The sequence below is a fragment of the Rhinatrema bivittatum genome, chromosome 1 (genome assembly GCF_901001135.1).
Source record: "Rhinatrema bivittatum chromosome 1, aRhiBiv1.1, whole genome shotgun sequence".
In the NCBI taxonomy this organism is placed as follows: domain Eukaryota; kingdom Metazoa; phylum Chordata; class Amphibia; order Gymnophiona; family Rhinatrematidae; genus Rhinatrema; species Rhinatrema bivittatum.
In genome coordinates this window covers 85,898,936-85,918,036 of record NC_042615.1, presented here as the reverse complement: position 1 = coordinate 85,918,036, position 19,101 = coordinate 85,898,936, and the positions used below count along the sequence as shown (strand labels likewise).

At 42.5% G+C, this 19,101-nt stretch overlaps 1 protein-coding gene across 1 annotated transcript in view; it reads left to right on the top strand.

Moving 5' to 3' along the window:
- Nucleotides 1–19,101, top strand: part of DDX60 (DExD/H-box helicase 60) — a 444,355-nt gene that overhangs the window by 412,843 nt on the left and 12,411 nt on the right. Inside the window, 1 exon segment of the mRNA XM_029604155.1 lies at nt 1,277–1,419. Within this exon segment, the coding sequence (XP_029460015.1) occupies nt 1,277–1,419 (143 nt within the window).

Genomic DNA, 19,101 nt, shown 5'->3' with positions numbered 1-19,101 from the left:
ACAGAAAACATTCCGCTTCTTGTTTCATCTTTTTTTTCTTTTAGAACTGTCACTCTCTGGCTTTCTCAGAAGTTGTGCTATATCAGAGTTAGTGTGCCAAGGTGGCTTCTATTTAACTGGTGCAAAGTCTATTTGCTCCTTCCTAAACATGTTCCCCAAATCTCCAAGAAAGTAGCCATAGTTTCCCTGCTGTTTTCTGGGCAAGAGTCTTAGTTTAGAAATGGGAATATCCATCTGGTTCTGACATCTTCTCAGCAGCACTTTATGCCATTGCTGGAGATGTGATTCGGCCGAACCTTTTGGTTTGGCCTTCGTTATTGGCCTGCCATGGGAAATTTTGTTTTCCTGCGGTTCGGGCCGATTTTTTTCAGCTGCCCCGAAAAAAAACTCCAAACTCACCTCAAACCTTTAAATTCAATTAACTACAACCCACCCTCCCGACCCCCCAAAAACTTGCCGAAAGTCCCTGGTGGTCCAGCGGGAGTCCAGGGAGCGATCTCCCACTCTCGGGCCATTGGCTGCCAGTAATCAAAATGGTGCCGGTGGCCTTTTGCCCTTACCATGTGACAGGGGGTGCCATTTTTTAAGATGGCTCCGGCTGTCCATTGCTCCTACCATGTGACAGAGATTGGCCAATGGTAGTGGTAGCCCCTGTCACATGGTAAGGGCAAAGAGCCATTTTGATTACTGGCAGCCGACGGCCCAGGAGGGGGAGATCACTCCCGGGACCCCGCTGGACCACCAGGGACTTTCAGAAAGTCTTGGGGGGGGGGGTCGGGAAGGTGGGGGGTTGCAATTAATTAAATTTGAAGGGTTGGGTTGTTTTTTTTTATGTGACCTTTCTCCCCCCCCCCCCCCAACAGAAAACCACATGAAATTTCGTGGGTTTTCCTATCGTTTCGTCAGCCCCTGAAATGCAATGAAATAGGAAATATTGTCTTTATTTCCTATTTCGTTGCAAATGAATGCACATCCCTAACCATTGCTTGCAAGTGCCCTTCTCTGTCTGTTTACACTTCCTTCCCTCCATCTTTGCTTGATGTTCCCCTCTGGTTCCTTTTATGGGAACTGGTAGCCTATTGGTAAGCTGAGGGAGCCTCCCCGACTCGGCTCCTTTTTTGCACCAGTTTTCTCTAACTAGTTTCTCTAAAAGTTAGAATTTGAGGGTATGAAATAAGTCAAAGATGTCTGTATTTATTTGATGACTGTAATGTTGCCTTTTGTTTTTATTTTGATATTGTTGCCTATGGAAGTTTTTATTTTTACTTTTGTTCAGACTTTGCAAGCAAAACGTTTTATGATTCTGAATTGGTGACCCATTTGATGAACTGCAAAGAGAAAAGAACATCAGTCTCACCTTTTGCATGCCTGTCTGGAAACATGGATCATGATTTATTTCATGCAGAAAATGTTGACAGCGTAAGTATTATTTTCTTTGAACTTTTCAAAAAACATATAGACTTGGGACCAATGCACAGATGTGTATATTTAGTCCAAATACATTGGATTACAGTATAGTCAAAAAATGACTAACATTTTTCAATTGAACTTCCCTTTTACTGTATGTATTTGACAATAAATTGATTAGCCAACAATGATTGATTAGACTTAACTTCGCAGTGATTTCAAATACATTTTATAATGGTTTGACATGATTCATTCTGCATTTTAAATCTGATTAGAATCATTTTTATAGTAGTAGCTTATTTAATAAACTATATTTAATGCATTATTTTAACATGCAATCCACTACATTGAACCCAATGCAGAGGGATGCATGAACAGATACAACATGGTTTTCACCAGAGGAAGATCATGTCAGACAAATCTGACTGAGATTTTTGATTGGACCATAAGAGAAGTAGATCAAAGAATAGCACTTGATGTGATTTATCTGAATTTCAGCAAATAAGGTCCCATATAGGGGGATAATGAACAAATTTGAAAAGCCTCGGAATGGATCCCAAGGTGGTAGTATGGATCAGAAATTGTTTGACTGAAAGACGACAGCAAGCAGTAATAAATGGAACCTACATTGAGAAGAGTGAAAAGTGAAGTGCCTCGGATCAGTTCTGGGACCTGTTCTGTTCAATATCTTTGTGATACTGTAGAAGGGTTAAAAGGAAAAATGTGTCTGTTTATGGATTACACTAAGATCTGCAATAGAGCAGATACACCTGGAGGAATAGAGAGAATGAAAAGCAATCTAAGAAAGCTTGAGAAGTGGTCAAAGTTTTGGCAGTTAGGGTTCAATGCCAAGAAATGCAGAGTCATGCATTTGAGGTACAGAAATCCAAAGGAGCCTTATGTGATTGAGAGTGGATATTTGATGTATAAACTGGGAGAGAGACATCGGAGTGATAGTGTCTGATGAAATGAAAGTGACGAAGCAGTGTGACAAGATGGTAGCAAAGTCCAGAAGCATGCTGAGCTGCATAGAGACAGGCATAACAAGCAAGAAAAAGGACATGTTAATGCCCCTGTACAGATTGTTTGTGAGGTCTCAGGAGTACTGAGTTCAGTTCTGGAAACCATTTCTCAAAAAGGGTAGAGACAGGATGGACGTGGTCCAGAGAAATGCGGCCAATATGATATAGGGTCTGCACCAAAGAAACATGAAATGACATTGAAGGACCTAAATACGTATATACTGGAAGAAAGGATAAAAAGGGGTGATATTGTACAGACTTTTAAATACCTTGTTATGCTCAGGCTTGTGAACCCTTGGGCCGACGGGAGGATGGAATACCTTAGGAGGAAGATCCGTAGGTTCTCCCGTCGGCCCAAGTGCCAGTCACCCCAGCTTTCTTGGAAGTCCAGTGCAGCGATACCTCATGCTGTTTAAGATTGTAACTGCCACCCTGTGCAGGTTATTCCATTGCCTTTTAGGAAGCTTGATGCAGTTGTACCATTGCTGTGTAGAATTGTAACCATTGCTGCATGTTTCTCTACCATCCTGGTTAGATGGGTCTACAAGTTTCCTATTTAATCCTACATTCAGCCCCCTCCCCCACCATGTCTTACCAGCAGCCTTTGTAATAATCTCAACGGCTAGCAAAACCAGCAATATTGTTGCATTAACATCCAGCCTTCTATGTCCCTATTGATTTACCGGACAGTAGCTGGCCACCATCAACCTGCCAACACTGACCCGGTTGGTTTCTAGGAAATTTTAACCTGATAACACCAACTTGGCTACCCCCTGGCCTACAGTATCATTGAGTTGTTTATCACTCCTACAATTGATAATGGTCTTGTGAGGAATGAAGGGTGAGTTGTTTGCTAAACTACAACCTCCCAACTATGTTTCTATCACTATCTTTGAATGTAAAGCAGATAAGGATCTTTGCCCATCTAGTCTGCCTAATTCCATACATGTCACAATGCCATAGATCCTGGACAATCTCTGGCTCTCCCCGGTTCTCCCCTTACTCTTTTACTGCTTAGAATTCAAAAAAGAATGAGATAAGCACAGAGGATCCTGTTACCAATTGTGTACCTATAACTTCCACTGGTGGTCCATTCCATGAATCCATCACACTTTCTGTGAAGAAAAATTCTCTGATGTTGATCTCCAGTCTACCCTCCTGGAGCTTCATACCCTGACCTTTTATTCTAGAGCATTTTTCCCTCTAAAAATTGATTCCTTCTTGTGAGGGGTATATTTGCAGAATTTGGATGGGAGGGGGGTGTTGATGAAGATTAGAATCAACGGTGTAGCTACTATGGGGGGGGGGATTATATTTAGGGGTGATATTTTTTGTCGGGGGGCCAGTATTGTGCCTCTACAAGTAGACAATAAAATCCCATGATATACAGAATTAGGACTTTAACAGCTACCACTGTGTCTTTACTAATGCATCAGGTTTTTCAAACTTTCATGAGAAAAAAAAAACTAATTCCCAGTACCATGGAATCAATTGTTTCCTACATCACAGTATATTTGGTAAGTTGTAAAAAAATGTTGTAAAACTTGTAATTTAAAACAAAAGCAAATGGTTGGTTCTATGAGCTATGATTTTCCTTTTGCCTTTTCTTTTGAATGCAAGAGAGAACCTCACATAAAGTGAAAAATAAATAAATATATTGACTCCTAATATGCAGTGAAAATTTAGCAGTATAAATACCAGGGGTTCTCAACCCAGTCTGGAGAACCCCTCGGCAATCAGGTTTTCAGGATATCCATAATAAATATGCATGGAATCGATTTGCATTAAATGGAGGCAGTGCATGAAAATCTATCTCAGGCAAATTTATTGTGTATATATTACAAATTTGAAGAGCAGTGGGCAAAACTAAAAGGAGATATTATAAGGACAAAAAACTTTTTTGCTAAGAAAGTAAATAAAGAGGAAAAAGAGGCCACTATGGTTTTCTAAAGAAGTAGCCAAAAAAATAAGGGAGAAAAGTTTAACTTTAATAAACTACAAGAGATCACGGAAAGTGAAAGACAGGCAACTATAACTGAAAATCTAAGAAAAGTTGGGAAAGTAGTCAGGAATGCAGAACGTCAAATGGAAGAAAAATAACAAAGTAAAATATGGGGACAACCTTTTTTTTTTTGGATAGGTTAATGATAGAGGGAAGTTCAAAAGTGGCATTGTGATACTTAAGAGATAAAGGAGAGGAATATGTAGAGGCTAATGAGTAAAAATCAAAATTGCTTAACAAAATATTTCTCTTTGGTGTTTACTGTGGAAGAGCCAGGAGCAGGAACATATAAAATGAACACAAGTAAGATTAGCAATGAGGTAAACCTCAATAAATTCTGAAAAGAATTTTGTTTGTTGGGAGCTAATAAACTTAAAGGGCCCGATATTCAGAGGTGCCTGGATACGTAACTTTACTGGATATTAGGGATGTGAATCGTTTTTCAACGATTAAAATTATCGTCCGATAATGTTTATATCATCTTAAATCGTTATAGAACACGATACAATAGAAATTCTAACGATTTATCGTTAAAAATCGTTAAATCGTGTTAGTGCGCACTAACTCGAGTTAGTGCGCACTAACTCCCCGTTAGTGCGCACTAACTCGATTTAGTGCGCACTAACTGAAAATGATACAAATAAACACTTTCCAGGTCACTGAAGGTCAGTTAGGAATGAATATGTGTTCCTATTGGCTGGCTGCCCTCTTATCTATTGATGTTACCAAGGTTACCACTGAGGTGATGGTTGGGGGGATGGGAAATGGAACTGGAAACTAACGAACACCAACAGAAAATGAAACAAAGTGTTCACACTTCCCAGGTCAGTAAAGGTCACTTAGGAATGAATATGTATGTATGTATTCCTATTGGCTGGCTGTGCTCTTATCTATTGATGTTACCAATATGGTTGGGGGGATGTGAAATGGAAACAGTTGGAAGCTTGACAAAAAAAGTAATGTAATGATCAGCACTCACCTGACTAGAACTTGTTTGTTTATTATTTTTGTTAGCAGGCACCTGAAATGCTAGTGCATGTTGAATTTGCCAATCACTGTGCATTTTAGAAAGGTGGTCCTGGCTGGAACTGTACACAGTTCAAATATATGTAATTGATTGTTGGTAAGTGTATTTTTTAAGTAGCCACACTGGCACCAGTATGTTTACTTTTCCTCCTACTTAACTCACTAGCTCAGCTTTGTAAGAAGGGCTTCTCTGCTTGTGTGTTGTTTTTGTTTGGTGTGAGGAGAGCAGAAACATCAGATCTTTATTCAATCTACTACAGTCATCTCTTACAGTGCCCTATCCCTATTAATACCAGGAGTGTTGTGATCTTCCTGCACACAGTGCCCTAACCCTGATACCAGTCTGAGACAGCTCCCTCCCTGCATTACTAGTGAGAGGCTGGCTTCACAGACAGGGGGGAGCTGCCTGACCCTCACTCCTGACTTCCCCCATGTCCCAGCTAGTGAATGGTGTGTGGGTGAGGGGGGGGGGAGGATGGTGAAGTCTGAGACAGCTCCCTCCCTGCATTACTAGTGAGAGGCTGGCTTCACAGACAGGGGGGGAGCTGCCTGACCCTCACTCCTGACTTCCCCCATGTCCCAGCTAGTGAATGGTGTGTGGGTGAGGGGGAGGGGGAGGATGGTGAAGTCTGAGACAGCTCCCTCCCTGCATTACTAGTGAGAGGCTGGCTTCACAGACAGGGGGGAGCTGCCTGACCCTCACTCCTGACTTCCCCCATGTCCCAGCTAGTGAATGGTGTGTGGGTGAGGGGGGGGGGCGGTGGATGGTGAAGTCTGAGACAGCTCCCTCCCTGCATTACTAGTGAGAGGCTGGCTTCACAGACAGGGGGGAGCTGCCTGACCCTCACTCCTGACTTCCCCCATGTCCCAGCTAGTGAATGGTGTGTGGGTGAGGGGGGGGGGGGAGGATGGTGAAGTCTGAGACAGCTCCCTTCCTGCATTACTAGTGAGAGGCTGGCTTCACAGACAGGGGGGAGCTGCCTGACCCTCACTCCTGACTTCCCCCATGTCCCAGCTAGTGAATGGTGTGTGGGATGGGGGGGGGGGGGGGAGGACGGTGAAGTCTGAGACAGCTCCCTCCCTGCATTACTAGTGAGAGGCTGGCTTCACAGACAGGGGGGAGCTGCCTGACCCTCACTCCTGACTTCCCCCATGTCCCAGCTAGTGAATGGTGTGTGGGTGAGGGGGGGGGGAGGATGGTGAAGTCTGAGACAGCTCCCTCCCTGCATTACTAGTGAGAGGCTGGCTTCACAGACAGGGGGGAGCTGCCTGACCCTCACTCCTGACTTCCCCCATGTCCCAGCTAGTGAATGGTGTGTGGGTGAGGGGGGGGGGGGGGGGAGGATGGTGAAGTCTGAGACAGCTCCCTCCCTGCATTACTAGTGAGAGGCTGGCTTCACAGACAGGGGGGAGCTTCCTGACCCTCACTCCTGACTTCCCCCATGTCCCAGCTAGTGAATGGTGTGTGGGTGAGGGGGGGGGAGGATGGTGAAGTCTGAGACAGCTCCCTCCCTGCATTACTAGTGAGAGGCTGGCTTCACAGACAGGGGGGAGCTGCCTGACCCTCACTCCTGACTTCCCCCATGTCCCAGCTAGTGAATGGTGTGTGGGTGAGGGGGGGGGGGGGAGGATGGTGAAGTCTGAGACAGCTCCCTCCCTGCATTACTAGTGAGAGGCTGGCTTCACAGACAGGGGGGAGCTGCCTGACCCTCACTCCTCCGGGGTATTGTGATCTTCCTGCACACAGTGCCCTATCCCTGATACCAGGGGTGTTGTGATCTTCCTGCACACAGTGCCCTATCCCTGATACCAGGGGTGTTGTGATCTTCCTGCATGCAGTGCCCTATCCCTATTAATACCAGGAGTGTTGTGATCTTCCTGCATGCAGTGCCCTATCCCTGATACCGGGATGTGTGCAAGAAGATCACAACACCCCCGGTATCAGGAATAGGGCACTGTGTGCAGGAAGATCACAACACCCCCAGTATCAGGAATAGGGCACTGTGTGCAGGAAGATCACAACACCCCTGGTATTAGGGATAGGGCACTGTGTGCAGGAAGATCACAACACTCCTGGTATTAATAGGGATAGGGCACTGTGTGCAGGAAGATCACAATACCCCTGGTATCAGGGTTAGGGCACAAGTTCTAGTCACATTGACTGATCACATTACTTGTTTTGTCAAGCTACCAACTGTTTCCATTTCCCATCCCCCATATACTGTCAGTAGGAAACTTGGTAACATGAATAAATAAGAGGGCAGCCAATAGGAATACATATTCATTCCTAAACTGACCTTAACTGACCTGAAAAGTGTCAAATTGTATCATTTTCAGTTAGTGCGCACTAACTCGAGTTAGTGCGCACTAATCGGAAAAAACGATTTTTAACGATTTTTTAACTAAAAAATCGTGCCTAAGACGATTTTCTTGCCCTGCCACACGATTTCTATCGTTAAGACGATATGGAAAACGATTCACATCCCTACTGGATATAACTTATCCGGCTAAGTTACAAAGGATATTCAGAGGCATGGCTATGCCACTGAATATTCACATATAATATGCTAATTAGCCATATAAGTTAGAACCAGCTAAGTTAGACCTGCTCTATGTCAGGTCTAACTTATCCAGTTAGTTTAACCGTCTAAGAGCGAATATCGCTACTTATCTGGTTCAGTTAATTGGAGATGTATTTCCGCCCCAATCCTCCCACTGCCCACCCACAGTTATCTGGCTAAGAGATAGCTAGGTCAGTCCTACTTATCCAGCTATCAAGCGCTGAATGCATTTTGAATATCGGGCCCATGATAGATAAGGCAATGAGGCCGGATGGGTTACATCCGAGGGTATTAACGGAACTTAGAGAAATCCTGGCAGCCCTGCTGGCTGACCTTTTCAATTCTTCTTTAGTATTGGGAGTAGTTCTGGCAGACTGGAGAGGGGCAGATGTGGTTCCTATTCATAAAAGTGGAAGTAAGGAGTAGGCTGTGAAATACAGGCCAGTCTGACCTCTGTGGTGAGCAAATTAGTGGAATCACTGCTAAAAAAGAGAATAGCGCAGTTTCTGAAATCCAATGGATTGCATGAACCAAACCAGCATTGTTTTACTAGAGATAAATCTTGTCAGATGAATCTGATCAATTTCTTTGATTGGATGACCAGAGAGTTGGATCAAGGGAAGAATGCTAGCACGGTGTACTTGGATTTCAGTCTGCGCCAACAAATTGAAAATTCTGTGCACACATTCTGTAAATTCTGCAGATTTGATTGTTGAAAAAACACTATTTTTGCAAATCATCATCCAACATTTCAGTGCAATCCAGTATTTTCATTTTAATAAAATTCAGAAAACAAAGAGCCTTCACATTTTTCTCATTTAGGGCCAGATTTATTAAGACCTTTCTCCCATTTTGTGTTTGTGGGAAAAATCCTTAATGAATCAGGTAATTGGTGATTTCCTTTTGGCAGAAAGTATCAAACTGTACAGAAAATGTTTACATTTTTCATTTGAGAATCAATTAATCTCTCTCGGTCTTACATGCAGTCTTATTTTCATACATTCTCTATCCCACAATATGTAGTTAGACACACTCTCACACATAGGTTCCCAGGCAGACACCTACCTACCCACACACACTGGTTCACAACACACACGGGCTCACACATACACTCTCTCTCAGGGCCTGGGGTTCTTCGTCAGTTGCCAGCAGGATGACGTCCGCTGGTGACCCCTGGGTCCTCTCTCTACTTCGTGGTAGTGGCCTGCTGGATCATGGTATGCGCGGCAGCAGGTGTCACGTTTAACCAAATGCCATCTCCTGCTGCCATGGGGAAGGTTTTGTGATAAGAGCTGCAAGACTGGCCTGCAGCAGTGAGAGATAACGTTTGGTTGAACACAATTCCTGTTGCCAGCTCCTACCCCCTTCCCCTTCCCCTATTTTCCCCTCATTTCCCCTTCCTTCCGTCTTCCTCCCTCCTTCTTACCCCTCTCCTTTCTCTTCCCCTTCCCTCCCTCCCTCTTCCCCTCTTTCTCCCCTCCCTCTTTCCCTCCTCTTCTTCCCCCTCCCTCTCTCTCTCCCTCTTCTCCATCCTCTCCCCCTCCTGCCCCCCCTTTACAGCCATTTATTTACCTCTTTCTCACAGTGCAGGAATAATATGTACTGATTGAGAAACAAACAGTAGAGTGCAATGTTCAAGCTACCTGGTTGTACCACATTCGTGAAGGCCTCAACCCAACTCTTCAGGCAGGTTCACGGAGCTCGGCAATAATCAGTACTGTGCTGCTTCCTGAGAACCTGGCCCATGCTTCCGGGACAGCGGAGTCCTATAGTTAAAGCCCCTCCTCTTCCAGTAGGCTCATGGAACCGTTATTACCATGATGCTGCCTGCGTTTGAGGTCGGAGCAACAGTAAGGCCCGAAAGCAATGAATTCTGCAAGGTAAATATGAAAAGCTGCATGAAGGGGAAAATCTGTGGACATTCTGCATTCCTCAGTAGTGCAGAATTCCCCAGGACTAAATGAAAGGAAATTGTCAGATAAGAATACATTTCTGTTTTTACAGTCTTACTCCATAGAAAGCAAAGCTTTACAAATAGATAAAATAAATTATATTCTACAAATGTTAAAAATTAGCAATACTTGGCTTAAAAACACAGTAATCAAAAAACTGTCTCTTTAGCTGAATGAAAAGTATATCTCTTGAGTCTTGAAGTTGCTTAAAGTCCTGGAGAAGATGTGAAAAATCAAACATTTTTTGAATAGGATCATGAATCTGGGTAAAAAATGTGAGTGTAGAAGGGGATGCCTAGATGCTTGTTTAAATATAGGAACTTGTATGCTTGTCTACCCAGAATGGTTGTAGACCAAAGAGAGAAAACAAAACTGACTTGGATAAGGAGTCATATGCTGCAGGTGATCAAGCTTTTATGGATAAAAACTGAGATATATCTTTAGCCAGAATTGTGAAGATGGGAACAAATGGGCACATTGGGGCAGATTTTCAAAGGGTTACGCATGTAACCCCCCGAAAAGCTGCCCCTGCGCGTGCCGACCCTATCTTGCATAGGCTCGGCGGCGTACGCAAGCCTTGGGACGCGTGTATGTCCCGGGGCTTTCACCCCGGGGGCGGGGCTGGAGTTGTGACAGCGGTTCGGGGGCGGTCCGGGGGTGGGCATGACAGCAGTCCGGGGGCGGGGCCGTGGGGTGTGGCGGCGGTCTGGGAGCGGTCCCGAATCCTTCGGCACAGCGGCCTGTGCTGTGGAATGGCAAGCTGGCGCGTGCAAGTTACGCCTGCCTCAGGCAGGCATAACTCCAGAAAAAAAGGTAGGAAGGGATTTAGTTAGGGCTGGGGGGTGGGTTAGATAGGGAAAGGGAGGGGAAGGTGGGGGGGAGTGGTTGAAAAGTTCCCTCCGAGGCCGCTCTGATTTCGGAGTGGCCTTGGAGGGAATGGAGGCAGCCTGCGCGGCTCGGCGTGCGCAAGTTGCACAATTGTGCACCCTCTTGCGCGCGCCGACCCTGGATTTTATAACATGTGCGCGGCAGCTCGCGCATGTTATAAAATCGGGCGTAGATTTGTTCGCACCGGGTTGCGCGAACAAATCTGCGCCCGCGCGCAGGTTTTAAAATCTGCCCCATAATGTATATCAGTTGGTCTTCTACGATCTCTATGTTACTATAACAATGTTAGAATTCAAAAAACTCTTCGCTAGAACTACCTGACAAAGTAGACAATATGAGAAGCAATCTAACAGAATTTAAGACGTGATTGGTTGCTTGCAGCTAAGTTTCAACACAAAGCGTGAAAAGATAGCATGTGTGTAAATGTGTAATTAAGAGCCTATATGTGAGAGAGAAAAAGCAATTATATATGTGAGCAATTGAGAGCCAGTGTGTGAGAGAGAGAAAGGAGAAAGTTGCAAGCAAAGCATCCCTCCTCCTGCTAATTCAAAACAATCTCAGGACACCTGGATATCAAACGTTCTCAAGTATACAGAGCAAAACATTTTTGTATCCTTATTATTTTTCATTACTGGGTCTTTGGGTCTGCTATTTTGAAATATTTTATTGTTATCTAGATATTTTTTATATGATTTTTTAATTATTGGATATTCCATTCATCAGCTGTTTTGAAATAATCTGTTCTTTTTATTAATATGGTTTTACTGCTACTGATTTTATATTTCTTGATTTGTTTTATAAGGACGGGTGATGTTTCTTTTTTTCCTTTGTTACACTGCATACAGAGACTCAGGCTTGTTGCAGTTTCCAATTCAGTTTTTTCTGCATGCTTCTAGTTATGCGTTTTGGTTTCTTTATTCTTTGTCAGGTGAGGGTCAGTGATTCAGGTGAGGTTTTCTGCTGGCGTGTAGTTTCTGTGTAGAGCTCTATAGCAGCCTAACTTGGTCCGTTTTCCTAATAGGAGATGTATTGGTGTCTTAAGGCCTGGTGTAATATTTTCAGTGTTGGCTTTTCTTAGGTAAGGTGGTTACTGTTTAAATGCTGGAAATTGGTGCCTTTTTGGTGTGGGATGTTTACTATTTATGCAGTTTCTGTTCAGACAGAATATGTATTTTTCCTTGTGTCATTCTTAACAATAAAAATAATACTGGACCTTTATTTTTTATTTCTGCCGTGAATTGTAATGAGCAGTGTGTCACACATGTGAGCATGGTCTGTCAGGTGTGTCACGATGGGGAAAAAGGTTGAGAACCACTGCATTAAAGAGTGTACGTGGACAGGAAGGGGCCAGACAGGTCACTGTAGTATTCCATCCCCACAGTGGCAGAAGTAGGACTTTGGCTGTGCCTAATGAAAAAGCCCTGTGTGTGTGTGTGTGTGTGAGAATGGGAGCCTGGGTGTGTGTCTCTGTGTGCATAAGAATGGGAGCCTGGGCGGGGGGGGGGGGGGGGGGTGAGGGGGGGTGAGAGAGTAAGAGCTTGTGTGTTAGGGAGTCTGTGAGAAAAAGCATGTGTGTGTGTGTGTGTGTGTGTGTGTTTTTGAGGGAGGAAAGGAAGAAGACAGTAGGAGAAGAGAGACACTGAAAAGGATTAGGAAATGAGTGACAAGGTAAAAATGGGAAAAAGAGACCAGGACCAATTGATTAGAAAAGTACAAACATCAGACAACAAAAGTAAAAAAAAAATTATTTGGGATTTTAGCAATTGAACTATGTCATCTTTGGAATGTGTATTTCTTATATTTTATTAATTTGGATCTTTCTTCAGTATTCCACTGTTCAGAGTCTAGTTTCTTGGGCTTTCTATTTTGGTTTTATCTGCGTGTTTCTGTTTCTGATTTGTAGTCTCTTATTTCTATAGTAGGTAAGGGTTGGTCTCTGTTTTGCCTCTGTGTGTGGGTGACTGAAGTGCAGTATTTCTGCTAGCGTGTAGTTTCTCTGTAGTAGTCCAGCTTGTTCTGTAACTCTGATAGGTGATATATTAATGGTCTAGGGTCTGGTTTAGTATTTGCATTGCTACTTTTTCATAAGGTTGCTGTTATTTGAATCCTGAGAGTCAGTGCTGTGACTGTATGGTATGTCAAGGTTCTAGAATTCTCTTTGCAGGAGTTTGTATTACTTCACAAAATAGCAATGGAGGGATTATTTTGCTGAGGTGACACCAGAATTTGAATATTCTTTTTTATATGTTAACATAAGAACATGCCATACTGGGTCAGACCAAGGGTCCATCAAGCCCAGCATCCTGTCTCCAACAGTGGCCAATCCAGGCCATAAGAACCTGAAAAGTTCCCAAAAACTAAGTCTATCCCATGTTACTGCTGCTAGTAATAGCAGTGGCCATTTTCTAAGTCAGCTTAATTAATAGCAGGTAATGAACTTCTTCTCTAAGAACTTATCCAATTCTTTTTTAAGCCCAGCTACACTAACTGCACTAACCACATCCCATGGCAACAGAGTTTAATTGTGTGTTGAGTGAAAAAGAACTTTCTCCGATTAGTTTTAAATGTGCCACATGCTAACTTCATGGAATGCCCCCTAGCCCTTCTATTATCCGAAAGAGTAAATAACCGAGTCACATCTACTCGTTAAAGACCTCTCATGATCTTAAAAACCTCTATCATATCCCGTTCTAGACCTCTTGTGATTTTTAAACACCTCTATCATATCCCCCCTCAGCCGTCTCCTCTCCAAGCTGAACAGTCCTAACCTCTTTAGTAGGGATGTGCAGAGCAAAATTTTATGTTCATATTTTTTATGTCCGAAAGGGGGTCCCACTTGCGGCCAATATGGACATAAAAAAAATCCAATGAGTTGGGTATATGTACATATGTGCAAAAAAAAAATTTTAACCCCCTCACCCTCCTTAATCCCCCCCCCAGACTTACCACAACTCCCTGGTGATGGAGCGAGGAGTGAGGACGTCATTTCTGCAATCCTTGGCGAGAAGCATGTGACGTCGGTGGCACGTCGAGTGACGCGGCGTCACGTGATTCCCGGCAAGTTCGCGCCGGACGGCTCGTTCGGCCCAAAAAGAACTTTTGGCCAGCTTGGGGGGGGCCTCCTGACCCCCCCAAGCTGGCCAAAAGTTCTTTTTGGGCCGAACGAGCCGTCCGGCGCGAACTTGCCGGGAATCACGTGACGTCGCGTCTGAGTGACGCGGCGCCACGTGATTCCCGGCTCGTTCGCGCCGGACGGCTCGTTCGGCCCAAAAAGAACTTTTGGCCAGCTTGGGGGGGCCTCCTGACCCCCCCAAGCTGGCCAAAAGTTCTTTTTGGGCCGAACGAGCCGTCCGGCGTGAACGAGCCGGGAATCACGTGACGCCGGCGTCACTCGACGTGCCGCCGACGTCACATGCTTCTCGCCAAGGATTGCAGAAATGGCGTCCTCACTCCTCGCTCCATCACCAGGGAGTTGTGGTAAGTCGGGGGGGGGGATTAAGGAGGGTGAGGGGGTTTATATTTTTATTTTGGCTCAACAATCGCGATTTCCCACATATCGAACATATCTATGTTCGATATGTGGGAAATCCGATCGTTTATGTCGAATCAATTTTTTAAGTAAAAAAAAATATGAGTTGCGTTTTACTAATGCGGTCAATCCGAATGCACACCCCTACTCTTTAGTCTTTCCTCACAGGGGAGCTGTTCCATGTGAATTGTCCTAGCTCTGCTCTGCACCTGTTCTGATGTTAAATGCTGTTTTATTGTAGTTATGATGATTTCTGGCTTTCTGCAAAGAGGATTCATGAAACAATACATTATTTTTTGTTTTATTACATGATTGGATCTGATTGTTTGTTTTCTTTGCTTTTTACATGATATGCTTGTGCATTTATAAACTGCAAAAAATATAAAATTAATTAATACAGCTTAATAAGGAATTTAATGCTGGTAAGTGCTGGAAATAATTGAGGTAAAATATTTTAAAGTTTCTTGCATGATGCATAATGGCTGTTGCAAACTACTTAGAAAGCCATAGTAGGGTGCAGTATATGGCATTATTTATCAATAAGAATACAACTAGTAGGTCTCAGACCTGCATGCCTACAGCCCACCCATGTTAACCTTATGCCTACCCAAAAAATCAATTCTGGCTACGCCACTGCTTTAAGATCATGAGAAGTCTTGAACGAGTTGATGTGAATTGGTTATTTACAATTTCGGATAATAGAAGGACCAGGGGGCATTCCATGAAGTTAGCAAGTAGCATATTTAAGACTAATCGGAGAAAATTCTTTTTCACTTAATGCACAATTAAGCTCTGGAATTTGTTGCCAGAGGATGTGGTTAGTGCAGTTAGTGTAGCTGGGTTCAAAAAAGGTTTGGGTAAGTTCTTGGAGAAGTGCATTAACTGCCATTAATCAAGTTTACTTAGGTAATAGCCACTGCTGTTAATTACCAGGTTCTTGCCAGGTTCTTGTGGCCTGGTTTGGCCTTTATTGGAAACAGGATGCTGTGCTTGATGGACCCTTGTCTGACCCAGCATGGCAATTTCTTATGTTCTTATGTAGGCATGCATTATATCATCTTCTATTTTATTTTGTATTCCTTTCCTTATAATACCTAACATTCTATTAGTGTTTTTGATTGCTGCTGCACACTGAGCCAAGGATTAACCAGTTACCAATCCATGATATGACATTGTCTCCTATCCCATGACTGTGTAATTTTCTGATAAGCCTCTCATAAGGAACTTTGCAAAATGGCTTTTTAAAATCCAGATACACTATATCAACTGATTTGCTCTTGTTTATTAACTCCTAAAATATTTCTCCCTTTACTAAATCCATGTTGGCTCTGCCCCACTAATCTATGTCTATCCAGACAGCCAGTAATTTTGTTCTTTAGAATAGCTCTACCATTTTGTCTGGTACTAACGTCAAGCTCACTAGTCTGTAATCTTACGGATTACCCCTGGTACTAGATTTGAATGAGAAATTAGGGATTACTAGTAATAAATCTGCAATTCAGTTTTTAGTTCTTTTAGAACTCTGAGATGTACACCATCCAGATCTGGTGATTTGTTATTTGTTATATAGTTTGCTCTATTACATCTTTCTCATTTCACTGTGATTTGATACACTTCCTCTGAATCATCCGTCTCAAAGAATGTCTCCAGCTTAAGTATCTCCCTGATACACTCTTCAATAAATATCAAAGCAAATAATTAGTTTTTCTGCTATGGCTTTGTCTTGCCTGAGAGCTCTTTTTACCCCTTGGTCTTGAAGTGGTCCAGCTGATTCCCTCATAGGCTTTTTGCTTTGAATATACTTGAAAAAATTGTTCTTTTGAGTTTTTGTCTCTTTAGCAATCTTCTTTTTAAATTCCCTTTTGACTTACCGTTTAATGCTTTACATGTAACTTGCCAGTTCTTATGCTGTTTCTTATTTTCTTCATTTGAATCCACCTTCCAGCTTTTGAAAGATGTCCTTTAGGCTTTAATAACATGTTTCATCTTAGAATCATGCTGGCAGTTGCTTGGTCTTCTTCCTTCCTTTTCTAATGCTTGGACTACATCTTGTCTGGGCTTCCAAGATATTGTTTTTAAACAATGTCCACACCTCATGCAAACTTTTAACCTTTGTAACCATTCATTTTAGTTATTTTTCAAACTAATTTCCTCACTTTTTCTCAGTCTCCTTGTTTAAAGTAAAATGCTGCCACACAGGTTTTCCTTAAGATTCTCCCTTTAGTGATTATGTTGAATTTGATCACTAAACCAGGTACCCCCATCACAGTTACCTCTTGCACTAGATTCTGTAGCGTAGTGAGGATTAGATCTAGACTATTTCAGGACCAGCATCTAGAAACTTTACTTCCCTAGAATGCGCTGACAAGACTTTTACCCAATCAGTATTTGGGTAAGTGAAATTTCCCATTATTATACTGTTTCCTAATTATTAGGTTTCTTGGACCACCAGGGACTTTTGGTAAGTCTTGGGGTGGGGGGTCAGGGAAGTCTTGGGGGGGGTGGGAAGGTGGGGGTACAATTAATTAAATTTGAAGGGTTGGGGTGGGTTTGGGGTTTGCTTAATGTGCCCTTTCTCCCTCCCCCCCTTATCATTTTATCACCCACCCAAAATGCAACGAAATAGGAAATATCGTCTCTATTTCCTATTTTGTTGCAAACAAATGCACATCACTAGTGGCTATTTCTTAAGTCTACTTGCTTAATAACAGTTTATTGTCTTCTCCTCCAGGAACTTTTCCAAACCATTTTTAAACCGAGCTGTACTAACTGCCTTAACTACATCTTCTGGCAATGAATTCCAGTGCTTAATTGAGTGTCAAGTGAAACATAATTTTCTCTGATTTGTTTTAAATTTGCTACTTACTAATTTCATGGAATGTCCCCTAGTCTTTGTATTTTTTGAAAGAATAAATAACCAGTTATTTTACCTATTCCTCTCATGATTTTATAGACCTCAATTATAGCCCTCCTCAGCCATCTCTTCTCCAAGCTAAAGAGCTCCAACCTTTTTAGCCTTTCCTCATAGGGGAGCTGTTCCATTCCCCTTTATCATTTTGGTTGCTCTTCTTTGTACCTTTTCCATTGCAGCAATATCTTTTGTTGAAAGGAAGCAACCAGAACTGCACACAATACTCTAGGTTCAGCCTCACAATGAAGTGATACAGAGGCATTATAACATTTGCTGTTTTATTCTCCATTCCCTTCCAAATAATTCCTAACATTCAAATTTTTTATTTGACTGGCACTTTTTCATTGAACCAAGGATTTAAAAGTATTGTCTACTATGACACCCAGGTCCTTTTCCTGGGTGGTAACTCCTAATATGGAACCTAACATCATGTAACTACAATGTGGATTACTTTTCCCCATATGCATCACTTTGCACGTTTTCAATTAAAGTTCATTTGCCATTTAAATGCCCAGTCTTCCAGTCTCGCAAGGTACTCTTCAATTTTTCACAATTCGCTTAAGTTTTAACAACTCAGAATAATTTTGCGTTGTCTGCAAATTTGATCACTTCACTCATCTGTCCCCTTCCAGATCATTTATAAATAAATTAAAAAGCACTGGTCCCAGTACAGATCCATGAGGGCCTACACTGTTTGCACTTCTTCACTGAGAAAACGGACTATTTAGTCCTACTCTGTTTCCTGTCTTTTAACCAATTTGCTATCCACATAGGACATTGCCTCCTATCCCATGACTTTTTAATTTTCTCAGGAGTCTCGCATGGAACTCTTTGACAGATGCCTTCTAAAAATTCAAATCCACTATATCCACCAGCTCACCATTATTCACAAGTTTATTAACTCCTTCATGACTCTTGTGAAATGAGATTTCCACCACTCTTCTCCAATCCCTGATTAAATATTATTGTGAAAATGTCTCTCAACCACTTAAGTATGGTAAAAGTATATAAGTCATAGAATGTGCTGTGGTGAGGGTAGGACGCTCAAATTAACCTAGCTTTTTTTTTTTTTTTTTTTAGACACACATACTAAAGATTAACTTACCTTTCTTTTAAAAAAGGTACACACACTAAAAATGAACCTACTAAAATTAATGTACACCTCTTTTAAACTTACTGCTTGGCATAGAGAGGCAGCTGGGAACTTTAGTTGTCCATTCATTGTCAGTAGATGCTCCAGTAGCAGGGACTACCATTAGATGCTGGCAACAGATAGGACAAGACTGTGAGCAGCAGTATGTTAGAAACAGTTCATTTTTAAACCTCCTGCCTTGAGGCTATAACCTTTCAGTCATCATCTGCTTGTAGATGTCAGTGGAGTCTGGAAGGAAGGGAGTGCAAGTCTGAGTAGACCAGTAGTCAGACTGATAATATAAATATAGACTATGTGCCCAACTAAGATTGTATATAATGGGCCTGATTGATTCTGAGTATAATGTGCATTATCTGTTACTTGTTGCTGTACACAAGCTATATTCGCAATTGGATTAATTAGAACTTTTGAAATCTGTTGTATTGCTATATTCTCAACAGCAATATTGGGAACTATATTTAGTTATTCTATTATCAGTTTAACCCGCCAGCACATTTGTTTGCAGGTGAAACATTTAAAGCCCTGCAAAATCCATGCACATGATGTCATTTAGTTGCAAGTCTGTGACTTTTCATCATTCCTGAAAATTTTACTCCTCCCCATTCAGTTTTTGCTCCACATATTGTATACCCTAGAACAGCTGGTGGCAC